The sequence below is a fragment of the Enhydra lutris genome, unplaced genomic scaffold (assembly GCF_002288905.1).
Source record: "Enhydra lutris kenyoni isolate GAN:26980312 unplaced genomic scaffold, ASM228890v2 scaffoldscaffold27, whole genome shotgun sequence".
NCBI classification, from domain to species: domain Eukaryota; kingdom Metazoa; phylum Chordata; class Mammalia; order Carnivora; family Mustelidae; genus Enhydra; species Enhydra lutris.
In genome coordinates, this window is record NW_019154111.1 from 12,552,217 (window position 1) to 12,572,463 (window position 20,247).

General features: G+C 38.6%; 1 protein-coding gene across 2 annotated transcripts in view; it reads right to left on the reverse strand.

Annotated features, from left to right (window-relative positions):
- Window positions 1-19,863, reverse strand: part of LOC111152019 (kelch domain containing 10) — a 64,810-nt gene extending 44,947 nt beyond the window's left edge. For both annotated transcript variants that reach the window (XM_022510289.1, XM_022510288.1), the window contains exon 1: window positions 19,692-19,863. In XM_022510289.1, the coding sequence (XP_022365997.1) occupies window positions 19,692-19,863 (172 nt within the window). The remainder of the gene's footprint in view (window positions 1-19,691) is intronic.
- Between the last annotated feature and the right edge of the window lie 384 nt (window positions 19,864-20,247).

Consider the following 20,247-nt stretch of genomic DNA (forward strand, 5'->3'; position numbering starts at 1 on the left):
TTGATCTGGGCTCCAGTCATGACCTCAGGGTTCTGACATCAAGCCCCGTGTTGGGCTCCATGCTAAGAGTGGAGCCTGCTTTGGATTCTCCCTTTCCTGATCCCTCTGCCCCTCCCTGCTCGCACTCGCTCTCTCTCTTCCTCTCTCTCTCTCTCGCACGCGCGCGCAAATAAATATATATTTTTTAAACCTGTTAAAGAGTTTAGGGCACCTGGGTGGCTCAGTTTGTTAAGCAACTGCCTTCAGCTCAGGTCATGATCCCAGAATCCTGGGATGGAATCCCACATCAGGCTCCCAGCTCCACGGGGAGTCTGCTTCTCCCTTTGACCTCCCTTCTCATGCTCTCTCATTCTGTCTCTCTCTCTCTCGAGTAAATAAATAAAATCTTAAAAAAAAAAAAAACCTGTTAAAAGTTTAACATTTAAAATGAAGCTATTTTGGGATGCCTGGAAGGCTCAGTCGTTAAGCATCTGCCTTTGGATCAGGTCATGAACCCAGGGTCCTGGGATGGAGCCCCATCCCACTCCCCCTGCTTGTGTTCTTTCTCTCACTGTGTCTCTGTCAAATAAATAAATAAAATCTTTTTAAAAAATAAAAATATAAATAAATAAATAAATAAAATAAAGCTATTTTGAAACACTGGTAACAATCCTATTATGTAACAAGCAGAGAGCCAATAAGAAAAACTTCAGTGCAAAAGTAAAAAATATAGATATGAATACTGCCAAAGTAGACATGACTGCCAGTAAGATACCTGCCTAAAGCATTATATTAAAAAATAACAGCTATTCTAAAAAAACAAAATAAAATGTTATTTTTTACTCAGAAATGAAAATTTCAAAAGATACCATTTTTTTTTTTTATATTTTATTTATTCATTTGACAGACAGAGACCACAAGTAGACAGAGAGGCAGACAGAGAGAGAGAGGGAGAGGGAAGCAGGCTCTCTGCTGAGCAGAGAGCCCAATGCGGGGCTCGATCCCAGAACGCCGAGATCATGACCTGAGCCGAAGGCAGAGGCTTTAACCCACTGAGCCACCCAGGCGCCCCAAGATACCATTTTTTTAAAAAAAGATACCATTTCACAAGAACATTTGTATTGTGGCATTTTTTCCATAAATGCACAGTGAAGTTTCATACTTAAAACTGAGTATAAAAATTTTTGATGTAGCTTTAAAAAGTTATTTTTTCTTCCTAAATGGTTTTCTCAATGTTTAGTTTTGCATATGCATGCGTATTTAAAGTTCAATATGTTACCTCTTTCTAAAGTATCCAGTTTGGAATGCACATTAGAAATTCCATATTCCTGGGGCACCTTGTGGCTTAGTCGGTTATGTGGTTGACTCTTGGCTTGGGCTCAAGTCATGATTTCCGTGGGGAGTCTGTTTGAGATTCTCTCTCCTTCTCCCTCTGCCTCTATCCCTGCTCTCCCTCGCTTGAAAATAAATAAATCTTTTTTAAAAATTCCATATTCTTGCATGAGGTTTATGTGTTTGTATGTGTTTTAAGGAATTAGTCTTATGTGACATCAAGATGTTGGCATTTTTTGATCAATTACACATCTGATTCAAATTAACTGAGCTGACAATTTGTTGATGAAACTATATGGCAGGATCTACTGTGGGTAAAAAGCCAATAAGAATAAGCTCCAAGTTCCAATCAACTCCAAAGACTATTTGTCTCATTTTTTGCTAGTCATCATACTTCTAACTTCCCTATCCAGCAGACAATTCAGTGCTAGTATCTTAGATAAAGCTTGGAGTAAATTCACCTCTACAGTGTAGCGAATACAAAAGGAGGAGCATGAGATCAGGTTGAATTCTAATGCAGCAGGAAGCCACTGAAGGATTCTGATCTGGGAAGCACATCCTAAATAACCAGTTGTGCTTGAGGAAGATTAACTTATTTCAGTATATAGGTTAGAACAGGAGAAGACGAGGAGAAATGACAAAACCAGTATTAGCATAGTCCAGTTTAAGGCAGTAAAGGCCTGAATTACATTAGTAACACATAGAACTGGGGAGGACAGGCAGCAGAGAACACACTATGGGGTTATGAGCATGGACTTGGCTCTGTACCTTGCTAGCTAATGGTCTTAGACAAGATTTTCAACTCTGGGCCTTAGCTTCCTTCTCTGTGAAAAGAGAATAACAACAGTACTTACTCCTTACTGGGTTATGTTTATAAAAGTTCCTAGCTAATAATATTATTATGGGGATAAAACATAAAGACCCACAGACAAGCTGGAGGGAAAGTTGAGTAAAATGAAGGAATAAACAGAAGCATGGGTTTTTAGTTTTGTAACTTGAAGAAAACTTTAAAAACAGACATTAAATGGGCAAGCTGTCAATATTTATCACTAGGCACTGCAGCAGTGTTTTCATATGTTGAAGACCAGGAACAATGTAAATATCTATTTCATGGATGGTAAACTATTGTGCATCCATATAACACAATACTTTCAGCCATGAAGAAGAATCAGATCAATCTCAATATGGTAATAGAGAACTATCCCCAAAATATATTTTTAGTTTAAAAAAAAAGGACAGGTGCAGAAAGAATACTTTATGTTGTACTCTAATTACTTAAAAATAAAGATAACATATATCTATATGCATATATATGCAAACTCTATTTCTGGAAAGATACGCTAGAAACACCACAGGTGATACCTCTGGGGAGAGTCTAGAGAAGTAGGGATCTAGGGCAGAAGGGAGATTTTGTCTCCTTTGTATACTACTTGATTTTACCATATTTATGTAGTATTATTTAGTTTATAAATTCATGGAAAAAATATGAGGGGATAGGGTGGGATGAGTTCGATAACAGGGGGATGAGTTAAATAACAATTTACATATTTAGCTGAGCATAACTTTTATGTGTTCTATAAGCTTGCCCAGAATAAACTGGTAACAGTCTAATGACCTAAGGGTTCAAAACCACTAAAAACTTCTTTCAAAAAGGCCTTAAAAATAGTTCAGGGAGAAAAAAAACGAAGTGAACCTTAAAAAGTATAGAGGCTAGGGACGCCTGGGTGGCTCAGTTGGTTGGACAACTGCCTTCGGCTCGGGTCGTGATCCTGGAGTCCCAGGATCGAGTCCCGCATCGGGCTCCCAGCTCCACGGGGAGTCTGCTTCTCTCTCTGACCTTCTCCTCGCTCATGCTCTCTCTCACTGTCTCTCTCTCAAATAAATAAATAAAATCTTTAAAAAAAAAAAAGTATAGAGGCTATTAAAAATTAGGCTGCATTTCAAAATTCTAAATTTATATGTCAATTTGAGATATGAAACCTAGTATTTTTTCCCACATTATAAATAGTTAATAGGTCCCTAGACCACCCCACAAAAGCCTACTATACCAACAATGAAAACTATAGTACTGTAATAATAATATTACACAGCCCACAGTTTTAGAGCCTTGGACAAGGTGACCTCTCCCTCCTTCTTGACATACTCTCTTCTCCTGGCTTCTGTGAAATCAAGCAGTCCTGGTTTTCCTCTTATTTTACTGACCTTCTTTGTCTGTTTGTCCTTTCCTTCTCACCTTCAAGTTACAGTTTTTTGCCCTTATTTCTCTTTAATCCTCCTTGGTGATCTCATCCAGTCCAGAGGCTTTTAAATATCATCTGTATGCTAATAATTCCAAAATTTATATTTTGAACCTCTACCTCTCCCTTGAGTTTGATTGATATATGAAGATTGCCTACCCTGTATCCTCCACTTGGAGGTCAAATAGGCATCATGCTTAATATAGTCAAAACAGAACCCCCACAATCCTGCTCCTTCCAGTATGTTCCATCTCATTTAGTGACACCATCATCCACCTAGTTGCTCAAGACAAAAATGTGTGAGTCATCTTGATTCCTCTCTCTCCTTCATAACTCACTGTAAACCCTATTAATGCTACTTTGAAAATACATCACATATTCAATCACTTCTCACCATCTATACCACTGTACCCTAGTCCAAGCTACCATCATCCTTTGAGGAGACTACATCAAGTCTTCTAAACAGCTTTTATGCTTCACTTTTTACCAATTCCCATACTCCATTCTCCATCCAGCAGCTAGAGAGCTTTTAAAAATGTAAATCACTGGGGCACCTGGGTGGCTCAGTTGGTTTAGCATCCCACTCTTGATTTCAGCTCGGGTCATGATCTCAGGGTCATGAGATGAGCCCCATGTTGGCCTCCACACTCAATGGGAAGTCTGCTTGAGATTCTTTCCCTCTGCCCCTCCCCCCACTTGTGCACATGCACTTGCTCTCTCTCAAATAAATAAATCTTTTTAAGGAAAGTAAATCACTTAGGCACCTGGGTGGCTCAGCGGGTTAAGCCTCTGCCTTCGGCTCTGGTCATGATCTCAGGGTCCTGGGATCGAGCCCCGTGTCAGGCTCTCTGCTGGGTGGGGAGCCTGCTTCCCCCTCTCTCTGCCTGCCTCTCTGCCTACTTGTGATTTCTGTCTGTCAAATAAATAAAATTTTAAGGAAAAAAAAGAAAGTAAATCACTGACTCATTTTGCTTAGCCTACTACTCTCCAGCTCCATCCATGTTGTTGCAAATGCCAAGATTTCATGCCTTTTTTATGGCTGAGTAACATTCCAGTGTATGTGTGTATAAGTGTGTGTGCGCGCACACACACACACACACACACACACACACATATTCTTTATCTATTCCTCAGCTGATGGACAGGGAGCTGTTAAGTCAGTCAGAGAAAGACAAATACCATGTAATTTCACTCATATGTGGAATTTTTTTAAAAATTCTATTTATTTATTTGACAGACAGAGATCACAAGTAGGCTGAGGCAGGCAGAGAGAGAGAGGGGGAAGCAGGCTCCCTGCTGAGCAGATAGCCCAATGTGGGGCTCGATCCCAGGACCCCGGGATCATGACCTAAGCTAAAGGCAGAGGCTTTAACCCACTGAGCCACCCAGATGCCCCTCATAGGTGGAATTTAAGAAACAAAACAAATGAGCAAAGGGGAAAAAAAGAAAGAGAAAGGCAAACCAAGAACAGACTCTTAACTATAGAGAACAAACTGATGGTTACCAGAGGGAAGTGGGTGGGAGGATGGGTGAAATAGGGGTTGGGGATTAAGGAAGGCACTTGTTAGGAGGACTGGTTGATGTATGAAGTGTTGAATCACCTGAAACTAATACTATACTGTCTGTTAACTAACTGGAATTTAAATAGAAACATCTTAAAAATGTATGTTAATCATATCACTCCCCTGCTTAAAACTGTCCAATAGCTCCCCTTCACCTTCAGAATAAAGAAAGGTCACAAATTCAATTTTAGATATGCTGAACTTGAGGGGTATAAGGCATGTAAGTGGACGCATGAAGAAAGCAAGTACATGTCCCTCAAGAAAGATTTGAGCAGAAGTTACAAAGTGGCCCTACTTACTAGCATATGGATAGAAACTGAAAACCAAGGATTTGGAAGAGAATACTTGAAATTTAAGTGGAAACAAAGAAGGTGGAGGTATAGGATCAAGACGTGAGAACTCACATTAAGGCCTGGTAGATAAAGAAGAGTTGACAAAGAAGACTAAGTATGAGAGGCCAGAGTCATAAAAAGAAAATCAGACCTAATACCTGAGAAGCTGAGGGAAAAGAATGTTTTAAAATGAAGAGAGAGGGGCGCCTGGGTGGCTCAGTGGATGAAGCCTCTGCCATCAGCTCAGGTCATTATCTCAGGGTCCTGGGATCAAGCCCCACATGGGGCTCTCTGCTCAGCAAGGGGCCTGCTTCCTCCTGTCTCTCTGCCTGTCTCTCTGCCTGCTTGTGATCTCTGTCTATCAAATAAATAAATAAAATCTTTTTAAAATAAATAAATAAATAAATAAATAAGATGAAGAGAGGGGCACCTGGGTGGCTCAGCCAGTTAAGGGGCCAACTCTTGGTTTTGGCTAAGGTTATGATCTCAGGGTCATGGGATCAAGCCCCATGTAGGGCTCCCTGCTCAGCAGGGAGTCTGCTCTCCCTCTCTCACTCCCTCTCCCTTTGCCCCTCCCCCTGCTCACATGCTTGCTCTAAAATAAATAAATAAATCTTTAAAAAAAAAGAGAATAAAATGAAGAGAGAGTAAGATGGAGGCTGAAAAGCATCCATTTGATTTGACAACACATATGTCGTTTGTGACATTAACAAAACCAACTTCAAAGATGTGATCGGGAGGTTTGGTGATGAAGACAGCAACTCTAGTCGATGCTTTCACAAACTTGGCTATGAAGGGAAAAGGAGAGATTAGAAGAGACGAAACTGAAAGCTCAAATGCTAGAGGAATGATCTGATGGAGAGAAAAAGTTTGAAGACACAGGACAGAGAAGTGATAATGTAAATTTTCTGAATAAGCAGGAGGGGACAGAATAAAGGCACAGATGGAAGAATGCTACAACTATTTCTGATAATATTCAACATAAAAGTGTACTTGGAAAAACAGAATATTTAGAAAAGCCATACAAAAAGCGGGGAATCGGGCGCCTGGGTGGCTCAGTGGATTAAAGCCTCTGCCTTCGGCTCGGGTCATGATCCCAGGGTCCTGGGATCGAGCCCCCACATCGGGCTCTCTGCTCCGCGGGGAGCCTGCTTCCTCCTCTCTCTCTCTCTGCCTGCCTCTCTGCCTACTTGTGATCTCTGTCTGTCAAATAAATAAATTCTTAAAAAAAAAAAAAAGCGGGGAATCCACTTCTCACTCTCCTTCTGCCCCGCCCCCAACTCTAATAAATAAATAAAATCTTTTTAAAAAATTGTATGTGCTAAATTCCTTAGTTAAAAAAAAAGTATTTTAGACTACGTAATGTAAAATAGCTCTCTTGCATGAATAACCACAGATGTTGATAATTATTCATTCAATAAATTTTTTTTACTAAAAGCTGGACAGTGTTCTAAGTTTCTGTAGAATATGATAAGGAATAAGACATTATTGTTGAGAAACAATTGCAATTCCGCATACTTAAGTACCATGATCCTTTGTATATATATATATGTGTATATATATACACAGGAAGGTGGCGGCACACAGAAGAGGCACAAGAGCATAGGCTTTGAAGTCCAACAGACTGGCCTGAATTTGTACTCTGACATTTATTACCTATATAACTTTGCACAAGTTATGTAGTTTCTCACTTAGCCTCAGTTCCCCGTCAGAAAAGAGGATGTAAAAGTTACTTACCTCACAAGGTTATGAGGAGAAATAAGTTGATGGCTGTAAAACACCTTGAGCGGGTGTTTTACAGATACACTGTGACTACTCTGTACAAGTAACCTATTTGCACTAAAAAAGAGAATTTTAAGAAGCTGTATAAAGTATACTTGAGTGGGTCTTAGAAGACAAATAGGAGAATGGAACTCTGGGAAGAAGAAATGGTGTGCACGGAATAATGACAGTACGAGACTGCAGTAAATTACAAGTCTTTTCTTTTTAATCTCTCTCCCCACCCTATTCTGAGAATTTAAGTTACTAACTACAAGTACTTCTATATAGCTGAAATATAAAATGAAAGACATCGATGGTGAAGTTGGAGAGGTTAAAAAGGGACAAACAGAAGAATTAGGGTAAAGAGGAGAAATCTGTGACCAACTGGATAAGGAATGAGCAAAAGGGAAGAATCTACTGTGATTCTCGGGTTTCTAGCTTGAATCACTAAATTGATGAGTTAGCTATGAAATTAGTTAGGATAAAGAGCAAAAAGGAAGAACAGGTTTGGCAGGAAAGGTGATGAAATTATTTTTGGACATGATGAATTTCAGACACTCTTCAGTAACTTGGGTGGTAATGTCTAGTAGCCATTACCAAACAGACCAGGAGTCTGTCTGGGTTGGAAAAAGATTTAGGCATTGTTGGGAGATTAGTATATCACCCAGGGAAAATCTAAGAGTAGGAAGGGAAAACAAATAAACAAGCATATATTCTCAGATACTAATATTAAGGGGCAGATAAAGGAAAACTAATGAGAAGTTCAAGAGCTAAAGGATAACAAAGAGCTCTTCAGGAACAGAGACTTTGTCTAATTTTACGTATTCTTAGGCTCTATAGGCTCTACACCTAGTATTATACTTAGTACAGGAGGTAGTCAAAGTATAAATCTAGAAAAGTTGGGCAGGATGAAGACTATAAGAAATCTAAGTAGATTCAGCAATTAGGAAGTTATTACCTTAACAAGAGCACTTGAGTGGAACAAAGGAGGCAGAAGTGAGACTGCAATAGATTGAAGAGAAAAAAAATTAAATAAGAGTCTATTATTTCTGAAAGCTTGGCTGTAAATGAGAGAAATAAAACAGGGCACATCAGTTAGAAGAAAATCTAAAAGTTTATTCATATAATAAACTGAGGAGGAATAGATTCTTCCTGATAAAATAAGAGAAAATATAAATGAGTGTTTATTAGTAAAACATTTTAAAACACAACAGTTTTGAACAGAATCCCTAGTTGTTGCTAGTCATACATAATTATTTATATAGTATTAAATAAAACATAATTCACTGATAAAGAACTAAAAGGAAGGCAAAATATCAAAATGTTGATCTCTTGGTCTTTAAGTGGAATTAGTATGGATGATTTTCAAGTTCTCACTCAATATTTTCCAAATTTTAATAATGAGCTTGTATTCCTTGTACAGTGGTCATGGTAGGAAGTGGAAGATAGTAAACTGTACTATCTTAAATTAATGATATTTCAAAGGCAGAAAAGATTTAAGAGATTCTAACTCAAAGAAGATAGACCACAGAAGAGATGAAATATAAGCAGACTGGAAGCAGGAAAGAAATGGAAGGAAAAAATAAAGCCAACACAGAAATGAAATCTTCATTGCACATAGCATAAAGGAGTATAAACACTGCTGAAAACATAGCAATGGACATGGACAACAGGACTGAGAAAAGCAAGCAAGATACAAATGAACTCTGAAAACCATAAAACATTGTTGAAAGAATTAAAGAAGATCATCTCCAAAGGCAAGGGAAACAGGCAAAAATGAACTATTGGGATTTCGTCAAGATAAAAAGCTTTTACGCAGCAAAAGAAACAGTCAACAAAACCGACAGAATGGGAGAAGATATCTGCAAATGATATATATCAGATAAAGGGCTAGTATCCAAAATCTAGAAAGAACTTACCAAACTCAATATCCAAAGAACAAATAATCCAATCAAGAAATGCACAAGGCATGAACACACATTTTTGCAAAGAAGACATCCAACTGGCCAAAAGACACATGAAAAAGAGCTCAACATCACTTGGCATCAGAGAAATACAAATCAAAACTACAATGAGATACTACCTCACACCAGTCAGAATGGCTAAAATTTTTTTTTTAGATTTTTATTTATTTTTTTATTTGACAGAGAGAGAGAGCTCACAAGTAGGCTGAGAGGCAGGAGGGGTGTGGGGGAAGAAGGATCCCTGCTGAGCAGAGAGCCCAATGTGGGGCTCGATCCCAGAATCCTGAGCTCATGACCTGAGCTGAAGGCAGAGGCTTAACCCACCGAGCCACCCAGGCACCTGTGAATGGCTAAAATTTAACAAGTCAGGAAATGACAGATGTTGGTGGCAAGGATGCAAAGGGGAAACCTCTTACACTGTTGGTGGGAATGCAAGCTGATGCAGCCACTCTGTCAAACAGTAAGGGGGTTCCTCAGAAAGTTGAAAATAGAGCTACCCTACAACCCAACAGTTGCACTACTGGGTATTTACCCCAAAGATATAAATGTAGTGATCCAAAGGGGCACTTGCAATCCAGTGTTTTTTTTTTTGTTTTGTTTTGTTTTTTTAAAGATTTTATTTATTTATTTGACAGAGATCACAAGCAGGCAGAGAGGCAGGCAGAGAGAGAGGAGGAAGCAGGCTCTTTGCTGAGCAGAGAGCCCAATGCGGGGCTCGATCCCAGGACCCTGAGATCATGACCTGAGCCGAAGGCAGCGGCTTAACCCACTGAGCCACCCAGGCGCCCCTGCAATCCAGTGTTTATAGCAGCAATGTCCACAATGTCAAACTATGGAAAGAGAGCAGAGGTCCGTCGACAGATGAATGGATAAAGAAGAGGTGGTGAATATATAATGGAACATTATGCAGCCATCAAAAAATAAAATCTTGCCATTTGTAATGATGTGGATGGAACTAAAGGGTATTATGCTAAGTGAAATGAGTCAATCAGAGGAAGACAATTATCATATGATCTAACTAATATGCGGAATTTAAGAAAGAAGGCAGAGGCTCATAGGCGAAGAAAGGGAAAAAAAAGGAAACAAGATGAAACCAGAGAGGGAAACAAACCATAAGAGACTCTTAATCTTAGATTAAACTGAGGGTTGCTGGAGGGGAGAAGGGTGAGGGGTTGGGATAACTGGGTGATGGACATGGGGAGGGAGGGTATGTGTTGTGACGAGCACTGAGTGTTATATAAGACTGATGAATCACAGACCTGTACCCCTAAAGCAAATACTATGTTATATGTTAATTAATTGGATTTAAATTACAAAACTTAAAAAAATTTATATGAAAAAAAAAGGAAAAAAAAATTTATATGAAGAATTAAGGAAGATCTAAATAAATGAAAAACATCCCATGTTCAGGGATTGGAAAACTTAACATTATTAAGATGGTAATACTCCCCAAACTGATGTACAGATTCAACGCAAATCCTTACGAGAATCTCTGAGTTCATACAAATTGACAGGCTGGTTCTCAAATTATATGGAATTGCAAGGGACCTAGAATAGCCAAAACAATCTTGGAAAGGAATAAAGTAGGAGGACTCACACTTTCTGATTTCAAAACTTGCTGCAAATAACAGTATGAGAGGCAGTGTGGTACTGGCACATGAATAGACACACAGATGAACAGAACAGAATCGAGAATCCAGAAGTAAACCTGAATATTTATGGTCAACTGATTTTTGGCAAGAATGTCAAGACTATTCCATGGAGAAAGAACGGTCTTTCCAACAAATGGAGCTGGAAAAATAGGACAGTCACTTGAGATAACCCTTACTTCACACCAAACATTAAAACTTACTCAAAGAGAATCAAAGGCATAAATGTAAAAAATACAGGGATAAGTTTTTATGACCTTGGATTTGGAAAGACTTTTAGATATGATAAACTGGACTTCACCAAAATTTAAAACTTGTATGCTTCAAACAAAACAATTAAGAAAGTAAAAGACAACACAGAACATGAAAAATACTTACAAATCATGTATCTTGCAAGGAACTTGTAACTAGGATATGTAAAGAGCTCTTAAATTCAATAGTAAAAGACAACTCAATTAAAAATGGGGCGGGGGGGCACCTGGGTGGCTCAGTGGGTTAGGCTTCTGCCTTCAGCTCAGGTCATGATCTCAGGGATCAAGCCCCGCATCGGGCCTCTCTGCTTGGCGGGGAACCTGCTTCTCTCTCTCTCTGCCTGCCTCTCTGCCTACTTGTGATCTCTCTCTCTCTCTCTGTCAAATAAATAAATAAAATCGTAAAAAAAAAATAAAAATGGGGGAAGGGGCCCCTGCCTAGCTCAATCAGTAGAGCATGCAATTTTTGGTCTTGCAGTCATGAGTTTGAGTCCCACACTGGTGGAGAGTATACTTTTAAAGATTTTATTTATTTATTTGACAGACAGAGATCACAAGTAGGCAGAGAGGCAGGCGGGGGGGTGGGGAGCAGGCTCCCCACCGGGCAAAGAGCCCGACTCGGGGCTTGATCCCAGGACCCTGGGATCAGCACCTGAACTGAAGGCAGAGGCTTTAGCCCACTGAGCCACCCAGGCGCCCCGAGAGTTTACTTTTTAAAATATTAATTAATTAATTAATTAATTAATTAAACGGAGCAAAGTAGCTAAAAGACATTTCTCCAAAGAAGACATACAATTAGTCAACAAGCACATGAAAAGAAGCTCAATGTCAATTATACCTCAAAAAAGTTGGAAGAGAAACAAAGAAAGCAAGAAGGAAATAAAGAAAAAATGTTTGACATCTTAAGTCATCAGGGAAATGCAAATCAAGAACCATAATGAGATGCCACTTCATACACACTAGGATGGCTGGCATTAAAAAGTCAGATTGATAATAACAAGTGCTGGAGAGAGCATGATGAAATTGGAACCCTTACACACTTATGATAGGAATGTAAAATTCCAGCCAATTTAGAAAAATTTGACAGTTCCTAAAATGAATATACATAGAGCACAGAGTTACCATATAACCTAACAATTTCACTCCTAGGTATATACCCCAAAGAAATGAAAACCTATGTTCACATAGAAACCTTTATTCAATTTATAGCAGCATTATTCTTAATAGCCAAAAAGTAGCAACAGTCTAAATGTTCAATGGATAAATGGATAAACAAAATGTTGTTTATCCGTACCACCAGAATATTATTTAGCCATAAAAAGGAATGAAGTATTGATATCCGCCACTTTAACATGTGTAAACTTTGAAAACATTACGCAAAGTAAAAAAAGGCAGTCACAAAAGACCATATACCACACAATCCCATTCATATAAGAAAGTCCACAATAGGGAAATCTACAGAGACAAAAGGTAAATTAGTGGTTACTTAGAGGTGAAATGGGTCTGGGATGGGGAACCAAAATGGAGGATAAGGGAATAGTAGCTAAAAGATATGGGGTTTCTTCCTGAGGTGACGAAAATGTTCTAAAACTGACTGTAGTAATAACTGGACATATCTGATTATACTACAAACCACTGGTTGTTAAATGGTGAATTTAAATGGTGAACTGCATGGCATTTGAATTATATCTCAAGCTATTCAAAACATAAATGGAAATATTAAGAAAAAGTTTAAAAGATTAACTACTCTTGTACTAAAGAAAATAAATTAAAAATGGAATTGCAAGATATTAAGAAAAAAAATGCAACTGGAAGCCTATAACTTAACCTACAGAACACAACTAAAGCAGTATTCAGAAGAAATCTTTTTTTATATTCTTTTTAAAGATTTTTTATTTATTTGAGAGAGAATGAGAGAGTGAGAGAGCATGAGTAGGGGACTCTGGGATAACGACCCAAGCAGAAGGCAGATGCTTAACTAACTGAGCCACCCAAATGCCCCTAGAAGAAATCTTATAATTTAAAACTTAGAAAGAATAAAAAGAACATTAAGCATCCAACATGAGAAGACAGAAAAACAATCACAAAATAAATCTAAGAAAAGCTAAATAAATCATTAAAACAATGAAAGAAAAAATAATAAATAAGAAAGCAGAGAAAACAGTAAAACCAATTTTTTAAAAATCCAAGAGCTGGTTCAAAAATCCAAAGACCAAGGAAAATAACCCAGGAAATTTTTGTTTTGTTTTGTTTTTAAGATTTTATTTATTTATTTGACAGAGAGAGACACAGCAAGAAAGGGAACACAAGGAGGGGGAGGGGGAACACAAGCAAGGGGAGGGAGAAGCAGGCTTCCTGCCAAGCAGGGAGCCTGATGTGGGGCTCCATCCAAGGACCCTGGGATCATGACCTGAGTCAAAGGCAGACACTTAATGACTGAGCCACCCAGGTCCCCCCAGGGAATGTTTTTAATCATTAAAGAATATCTTGCTCAACTGCACACAAAATAATTTTGAAAACTTGGATGAAACGGATTATTTTCTAAGATGATGTAAGTTATCAAAGCTTCCCCCCAAAATATACATTGTAAGCAAATTATCATAAAAGTAGACATAATGGTCAAAGAGATCCTCTTCCCCCAAACCCTCAAGGTCAAAAGATTTCACAGGCAATTTAACCAAACCTTCAACTTCAATACCATTTAGCCAGAGACAGAAAGAAAACAAACAAAAACAAAGAGAATTTTGAAATAATTTTTATGAAAGTGGCATAACCGAACAAAGATAAAACACAAAAAACTACAAAGCAATTTAGCTTATGAGAAGCAGTACAAAATTTCTAAATAAAGTTTAGCAAATAGAACCCAGCAGCACATTTAAAATAATAATACACGGTGACCAAGCGAGCTGATTCAGGAATGCAAGGATGGTGTAGTAAATCTATTGTACAATTCATCACAATAGTAGATCAAAAGATTAAAATTACATAATTTCCAAAGAAGCTGAAACAGCTTTTGACAAACTTTACTTCCATATTTTTTTTTTAAGATTTCTTTATTTCAAAGACAGTATAAGCAGGATGGAGAAAGGGAGATAATCTTAGGCAGACTCCCCACTAAGAGTGGAGCGGTATACAAGGCTCAATCTCATGACCTTGAGATTAGGATCTCAGGAGAAACCAAGAGTCGGACACTCAACTGACTGTGCCACTCAGGCATCCAAAAATGTACTTCCATATTAAGAAATCTTAATAAAGTGGCAATAGTGGAATACATAACATGATAAAATAGGTACACTTCAATCTAAAGTCAGATCTAACCTTAACAGGAAAGCACAAAAAAATCCCACTGAAGTCAGGAATAAGAGAAAGATCCACTACTGTCTTACTGTTTAATGAAAGTACTAGCCAAATTAATTTGACAAAAGAAAGAAGTATAAAAATTGGAAAGGAGTAGATAAAATTATCTTTATTTGGTAATAATGTGATCATTTAACTGCAAAGCCCTAGAAAAACAACTGGAAAACTATTATAGATAGTATTAGAATTCTAAAGGTGGCAGGTACAACAAGATAAAAGATAATAAAAGTAGAAACTCCATTTACAATAGCAACAAAAAAGATAAAAAGCCAAGGGCTAAACATAACAAGAAATGTGGAAGATCTTTATGAAAAAAATTTAAGATGTTATTGAGAGATGCAAAAGAAGACTTAAACAACAAGAAATGAATATATCCCCTGTTCTTGAACAGAAGTTTAAACCTCAAAAAGACATCAAATATCTCTAAATCAATCTGTAAATATAACATTCTACCAATAAGAACAACAACAGAATGGGGGAGAGGAGCTAAACAAGGAAAAGTATCCAGGAAAACTCTGGAACTAGAGTAGAGAATACTATACTCAAAGAATGAGGTCATTAAGGTACAAACAGGTGAACTAATCAATGGAACAGAATAAAAGTGCCAGTAAGAACCCCAAATCATATGTAGGAACTAAGTGTACCTACAGACAATATTTCAATACTGTGATAATTCCATAGCCACTTGGAAAAATAAAAGATTCTTAACTTACTACTTTACATAATTTATATTTTATATAGATAAGTGCATTTAACTTAAAATCATAAAAGTACCAAGAAAAAACACAAGACTTTTCATTTTAATCAGAAATAATAGTTAAAATAGGGGAGGTCTTTCTTATGATGCAAAAAGATAAAATCCAACGAAGGACTGATAAAGATAACTACAAAAAATTTTTTAATTTCTGCTGAAAAAAATATACCAGAAACAAAGTAAAAGCTAAATAACAAGCTGTGAAAAATATCTGCAACACATATCAAAGACAACTAATTTCCTTAAAATACAGAGTTTCTATTAAAAATATTCAACATCCCAACAGAAAAATGAACAAAAAAAATAACCAGGCGAATAAAAAATATAAGCAAATATTATAAATAAAGTTCACAAATACAGTTCTTATATCTATTGAAAAGATGAAGAAAAATACACCTACTAGTTGGCAATTTTTAAGAAGTTTGATAACCCACTCTATTACCAAGGGTGTGGGGGGTCAGCACCCAACACCAACAGTGAAACATAAACTGCTACAACCTCTATGGAAGGCAATTTGACAATATCTATCAAAATTTCAATAGTACATAGCTTTTGACCCAGTAATTACACTTCTAGGAATTTATTCTAGACAGACTTACTCATGTGTAAAAACGTATAGAGGGATATTCATTGTATCATCATTTACATTAGCAAGACTGTAACCATTTTAAATGCCCCTCCAAACAAAGAAATGCTGTTTCTACACACACACACACACACACACACACACACACACACACACACACACGGAATTTCTCATTGGTTGCTTATAGGGAAAGAAGTCAATTATCGGGGGTCAAAGGTAGAAGGAAAACTTGCCTTGTATCACACACTCTTTAGCACCATTTGGATTTCATGTCACGAACATTTATCACATTTCACATTTTTAAATTAGGATTTCAATGCTATTTTGCCCAGCTTTACCAGTTGTTACATTTTTCCTTTGTCAGTTTTTCAGTTTTCATTAGTAGCAATGTTAACTGTTATCCCAAGTAAAACATTGTATTTAACCAAATTCACACAGTGAAATTACAATAGTAACTTTTGTTCTATTATCCCCAGGATCTTCTTGGCCCTGAGCTCTACCTCTCCATACTTACTATATAAAAATGTTCCCTGTTCTATACTGAGCATATACAGATTATGAGTTAGAAATCCAGGACCAACAAACTATGAATTTCTTGGTCCGGGGCAAACACATAACCACTATTGCATTTTAGGAGACAGCAAAAAAGATAAGAAGCAAGGTTTCACAAGGTTTCACAAAAAGGTTTCACAAAATATCATTTGTGCTCTCACCATGAATGCAGAGTCTAATCTATTTTTATGTGTAAGAATTTGATTTTATCCATTTGTCCAGAGTCAATGGGGCTGTAGAGGATTGAACCCACTAATCAATCAAATTCACAAGAAACTAACTGCTTACATATAATGCCAATGCACTCATTTAGAATTTGAGAATATATATGTGTGTATATGTACATATATATTCTCAAATTCTAAATGAGTGCATTGTGTGTGTGTATATGTACACACATATATGTGTGTGTATCAAGAGTATCAAATCCTGCACATCAAGGAATCATGCATAAATGGTAAATATCCCCAAGGAAAACCACAAGGCCCTATGAGTGTGTATAGGGAGAAGAGAATAAATCAGGGAAGGTCCAAGAAGGCTTTCCTGAAAACACAGTGTGATTGAGCTAAGTTCCAAAGGAAGAGAAGCTAAAAAAACAAACAAACAAACAAAAAAACAAAAAACAAAAAACAAACAAACAAAAAAACAACCCAGAATGAGGAGTAAGAGAGTTCTTGTATGATGGGATAGCATGTGAAATGGCCCTGTGGCAGAAGGGAGCATGATACGTCTAATGAAACAGAAAACGATCAAAGAGCAAACCATGTGATGTAGAATTAACTCGAGAATTAGACAGACAACGCAGTACCTTTTAGGTGGTGTTTAAGATTTCTGCCTTACCCTAAAAGCAACAAAGAGCTAGTAAAGGGTTGTAAGCAGAGTTCAGAACAGATCTGTGCTTGCAAAAGATGAATGGGCTGTATGCACTGGAGGGCAAGAGTAGAAGCAGGAAGACTGCTTAGAAAGCTACTGCAGGGGAAAAATAAAGAAAAAAAAGAAAGCCACTGCGGGAGACCTAAGTGAGGGATGATGGCAGACTGGACTGGAGTTACAGTAGAACTAAAATAAACAGAACTGGGTGATTAATCAAACCTGAAATGCAAGGGAGAAGAAAATTCAAGGAAGAGGCCCAAGGTTGCCTGACTGCATGGATAAGGATGCTATCACTGAAGGAGAGACAACACTCCAGGAAGATCAGGTTATTTTGTTTTGTTTCACCAGGAACTGGATAGGGGGTGTGCAAAAAGGAAGAAAGCATCTGGACGCTTAGTATCTGGAAGTCTTGGTAGAGAAGGATGAAAAAAGGAAAACGGGATTAGAGTTCAATGGAGAGAGAAAGTTAGCTACAAAAACTTAAAAAAGAAAAAAAAAATTTAACCTCAGGGTCAGCCATAAAATGGGGCTAGATATTTCTAACCCTCGCCATCACCTAAAATCTTTTTAAACACCTCAATATACAACCTTTCATTCCGGGGGAGCAGGTGGGGGGAGAGACTTAAAATGTCATGCTAGGGGAAATAATGAATTGGTGTAAAAGAATTCCAAATATATTGAGATATCAGATGTTCCTGATTCTGAGAGTGAATAAATGGCAGAGGCCGCCTATTTGGGAAGGAAGACGGAAGCGCCAATCAAGGGGAAAAGAAAGTAAAAAGAAAAGGCTGATCACCCCATCACATGAATTTTCACACCTTAAACACGTTTATCTTTACCTCTGGACAAATGGCTGTTCTTGGCCTTGTGTGCTAAGGAAATGCAGAAATAGCTCCACACCTAAGCCCCATCATCAGAAATCATGGCTTCCACTGCCATCAGGTGGTGGCAGTGAGGAAGTGCACCAACCAGGTTCTTGGGGCCTGGGAATGCCTATACCCAGCCCATGGTATAATCAACCTGAGATCAAAGACCTAAATATAAGCAGTAGTAGAGGGCAAACTGATAAGTCTTTGGTAAGAGATTTATCTTCAAATCTGCCAATATACAAAAATATAGGTTTTTACTATTCATTTGGGGTAAGAAAAAAGATTTCTCCTTTTTTTCCTCTTTTTAAAGATCACATATTTAGCAATTCCAGAATACCCAGTTTGATACTATCACGACTCAAACCCAACTCCTAGTATATTATATATTTGACTACTTAAAACTGCTTCATTGTTAATTTTAATGGCACATAGAAATAGTTAATGTGCATTTCTAACACATATCAATAACTTCATCACAAACAAGTGACTGTCTCATTCAATGTGCAAAATTCCCTTTGTTACCTTCAAATTAATCAAATAATTTTTGACTACTTGGAAGTACAGTCATGTTAGTAAAAGGAATTCAAAAACCATCATGTTCTCAAAACTCATTGGGTTAAACAAATACATCCCTGATAAAATCAACTTCAACATTATTCACAAACAATATGGTGAATGATTAACACATCATTCCTGATAGTTCTCTTCAAGATAGAAATAAGCTTGCCCAACATAATATTTTATATTCTGGGCAGTATTTACTTCCCTATCTCCCCCATACTATACTTAACTTACAAATGTTATCTTTTTAAAATTGTCTGCACACACACACATCGATTTGATTTGTCTTTGTTTTTTTAAGGCATCTGAACTCAAGGATAGGAAATTGTAGGCCAAAACGTAAAATAACCACATTGGGCGCATTTTTCCAATTCTCAATCAGCTGTTTTTATACAGTAAAGGCAGCATAATTTTGTCACTATGTGTATTCTTGATCTTCATTTTCTCCCCCCTTAAAATCCAGATTCTGCTCTAGATATTCCAAAATATTAATAATTTAACTAGTTTTTCCTAATTCTCTTGGCTCTGTTTCCCAGCCACATCCCAACACCCGCTCACGTCCCCCCTTCCCCACCCCGCGCCTTTCCTCCTCCTCCTTTCTTGTCTCAGAATGCCTAACTCTTACACACTCGAAGTGGTTTTTACAAAAGCACCCTTTGGAATGCTCTTCCCTCTTCTCTCCTCAATCTAGCACCCTTTTAAAAATAATTTCTCACAGCTAGGCGCCAATGTCTTTCTTTTACAAGATCAAACTGCGGAAGAGGACGAGCCTGGGAAGAGAATAGGCGAAACATTTGGGAATGTCAATGAAACAGCGGCCTCTCCTTTGAAAAGAAAACACAACTCTCAGCACAGAGCTTTCAACAGAGCAAAAATACTTCTTTTCGCTGTGTTCCTGCTCCCTCCCTGACCTCAAAGATACCCTTCCTTTTCTCTATGCCCCAATCCCTCTGCTATGCGTGGGCCTGCCTTTCCTCCTCCCAAGGAAAAGAAAGCCAGGGAGAAAAAGAAAAGGTAGCAGTAGCCTTCCCACCGCGCCCGCAACCTGTCAGGACCCTGTCCCACGACTCACCTGGCAGGTGCGGCCGCCCGGAGAGTTGCACGAAGCGGTTGAGCTGGCCAGTCCCCCGACCCCCACTGCCCCCACTGCCCCCGCCGGCCCCGCTACCTCCGCCGCCGCCGCCACTGCCAGCGGCACCTCCTCCCCGCCGGCGGTTCCTGTCCCAGCCCTGGGCGGCCGACATGACCCGCTAACGATTGCCGCAGCCGGGTCCCAGCAGCCCCTGGCCCGGCGACACTAGCCGAGCCTCCTTCCTGGGCTCCTCGAGAGACCCGGGAGACAGGGGAAGGGGGAGCGCCCTGTTCTCACCAGTGACCAATGACTGGCTTACTTGGTGACAGACAGCCAATGGGCAGTCGTCTTCTTGGTAGGTGGAGGGAGGCGGGGAGAGACGTGGTAACCATAGCTATGGCTAAAAAAAAAAAAAAAAAAAAAAGGGGGGGGGAGAAAAAGAGAAGAAGCCCCCCAACACACGCATCAACCGCGAGGAGCAGGCCCGCGTCGCGGCGACTCCTGCGGGATCAGGAGGGCCAATCGAAGGCCGAGTGAGAGAGGCCACTCCTGCGGA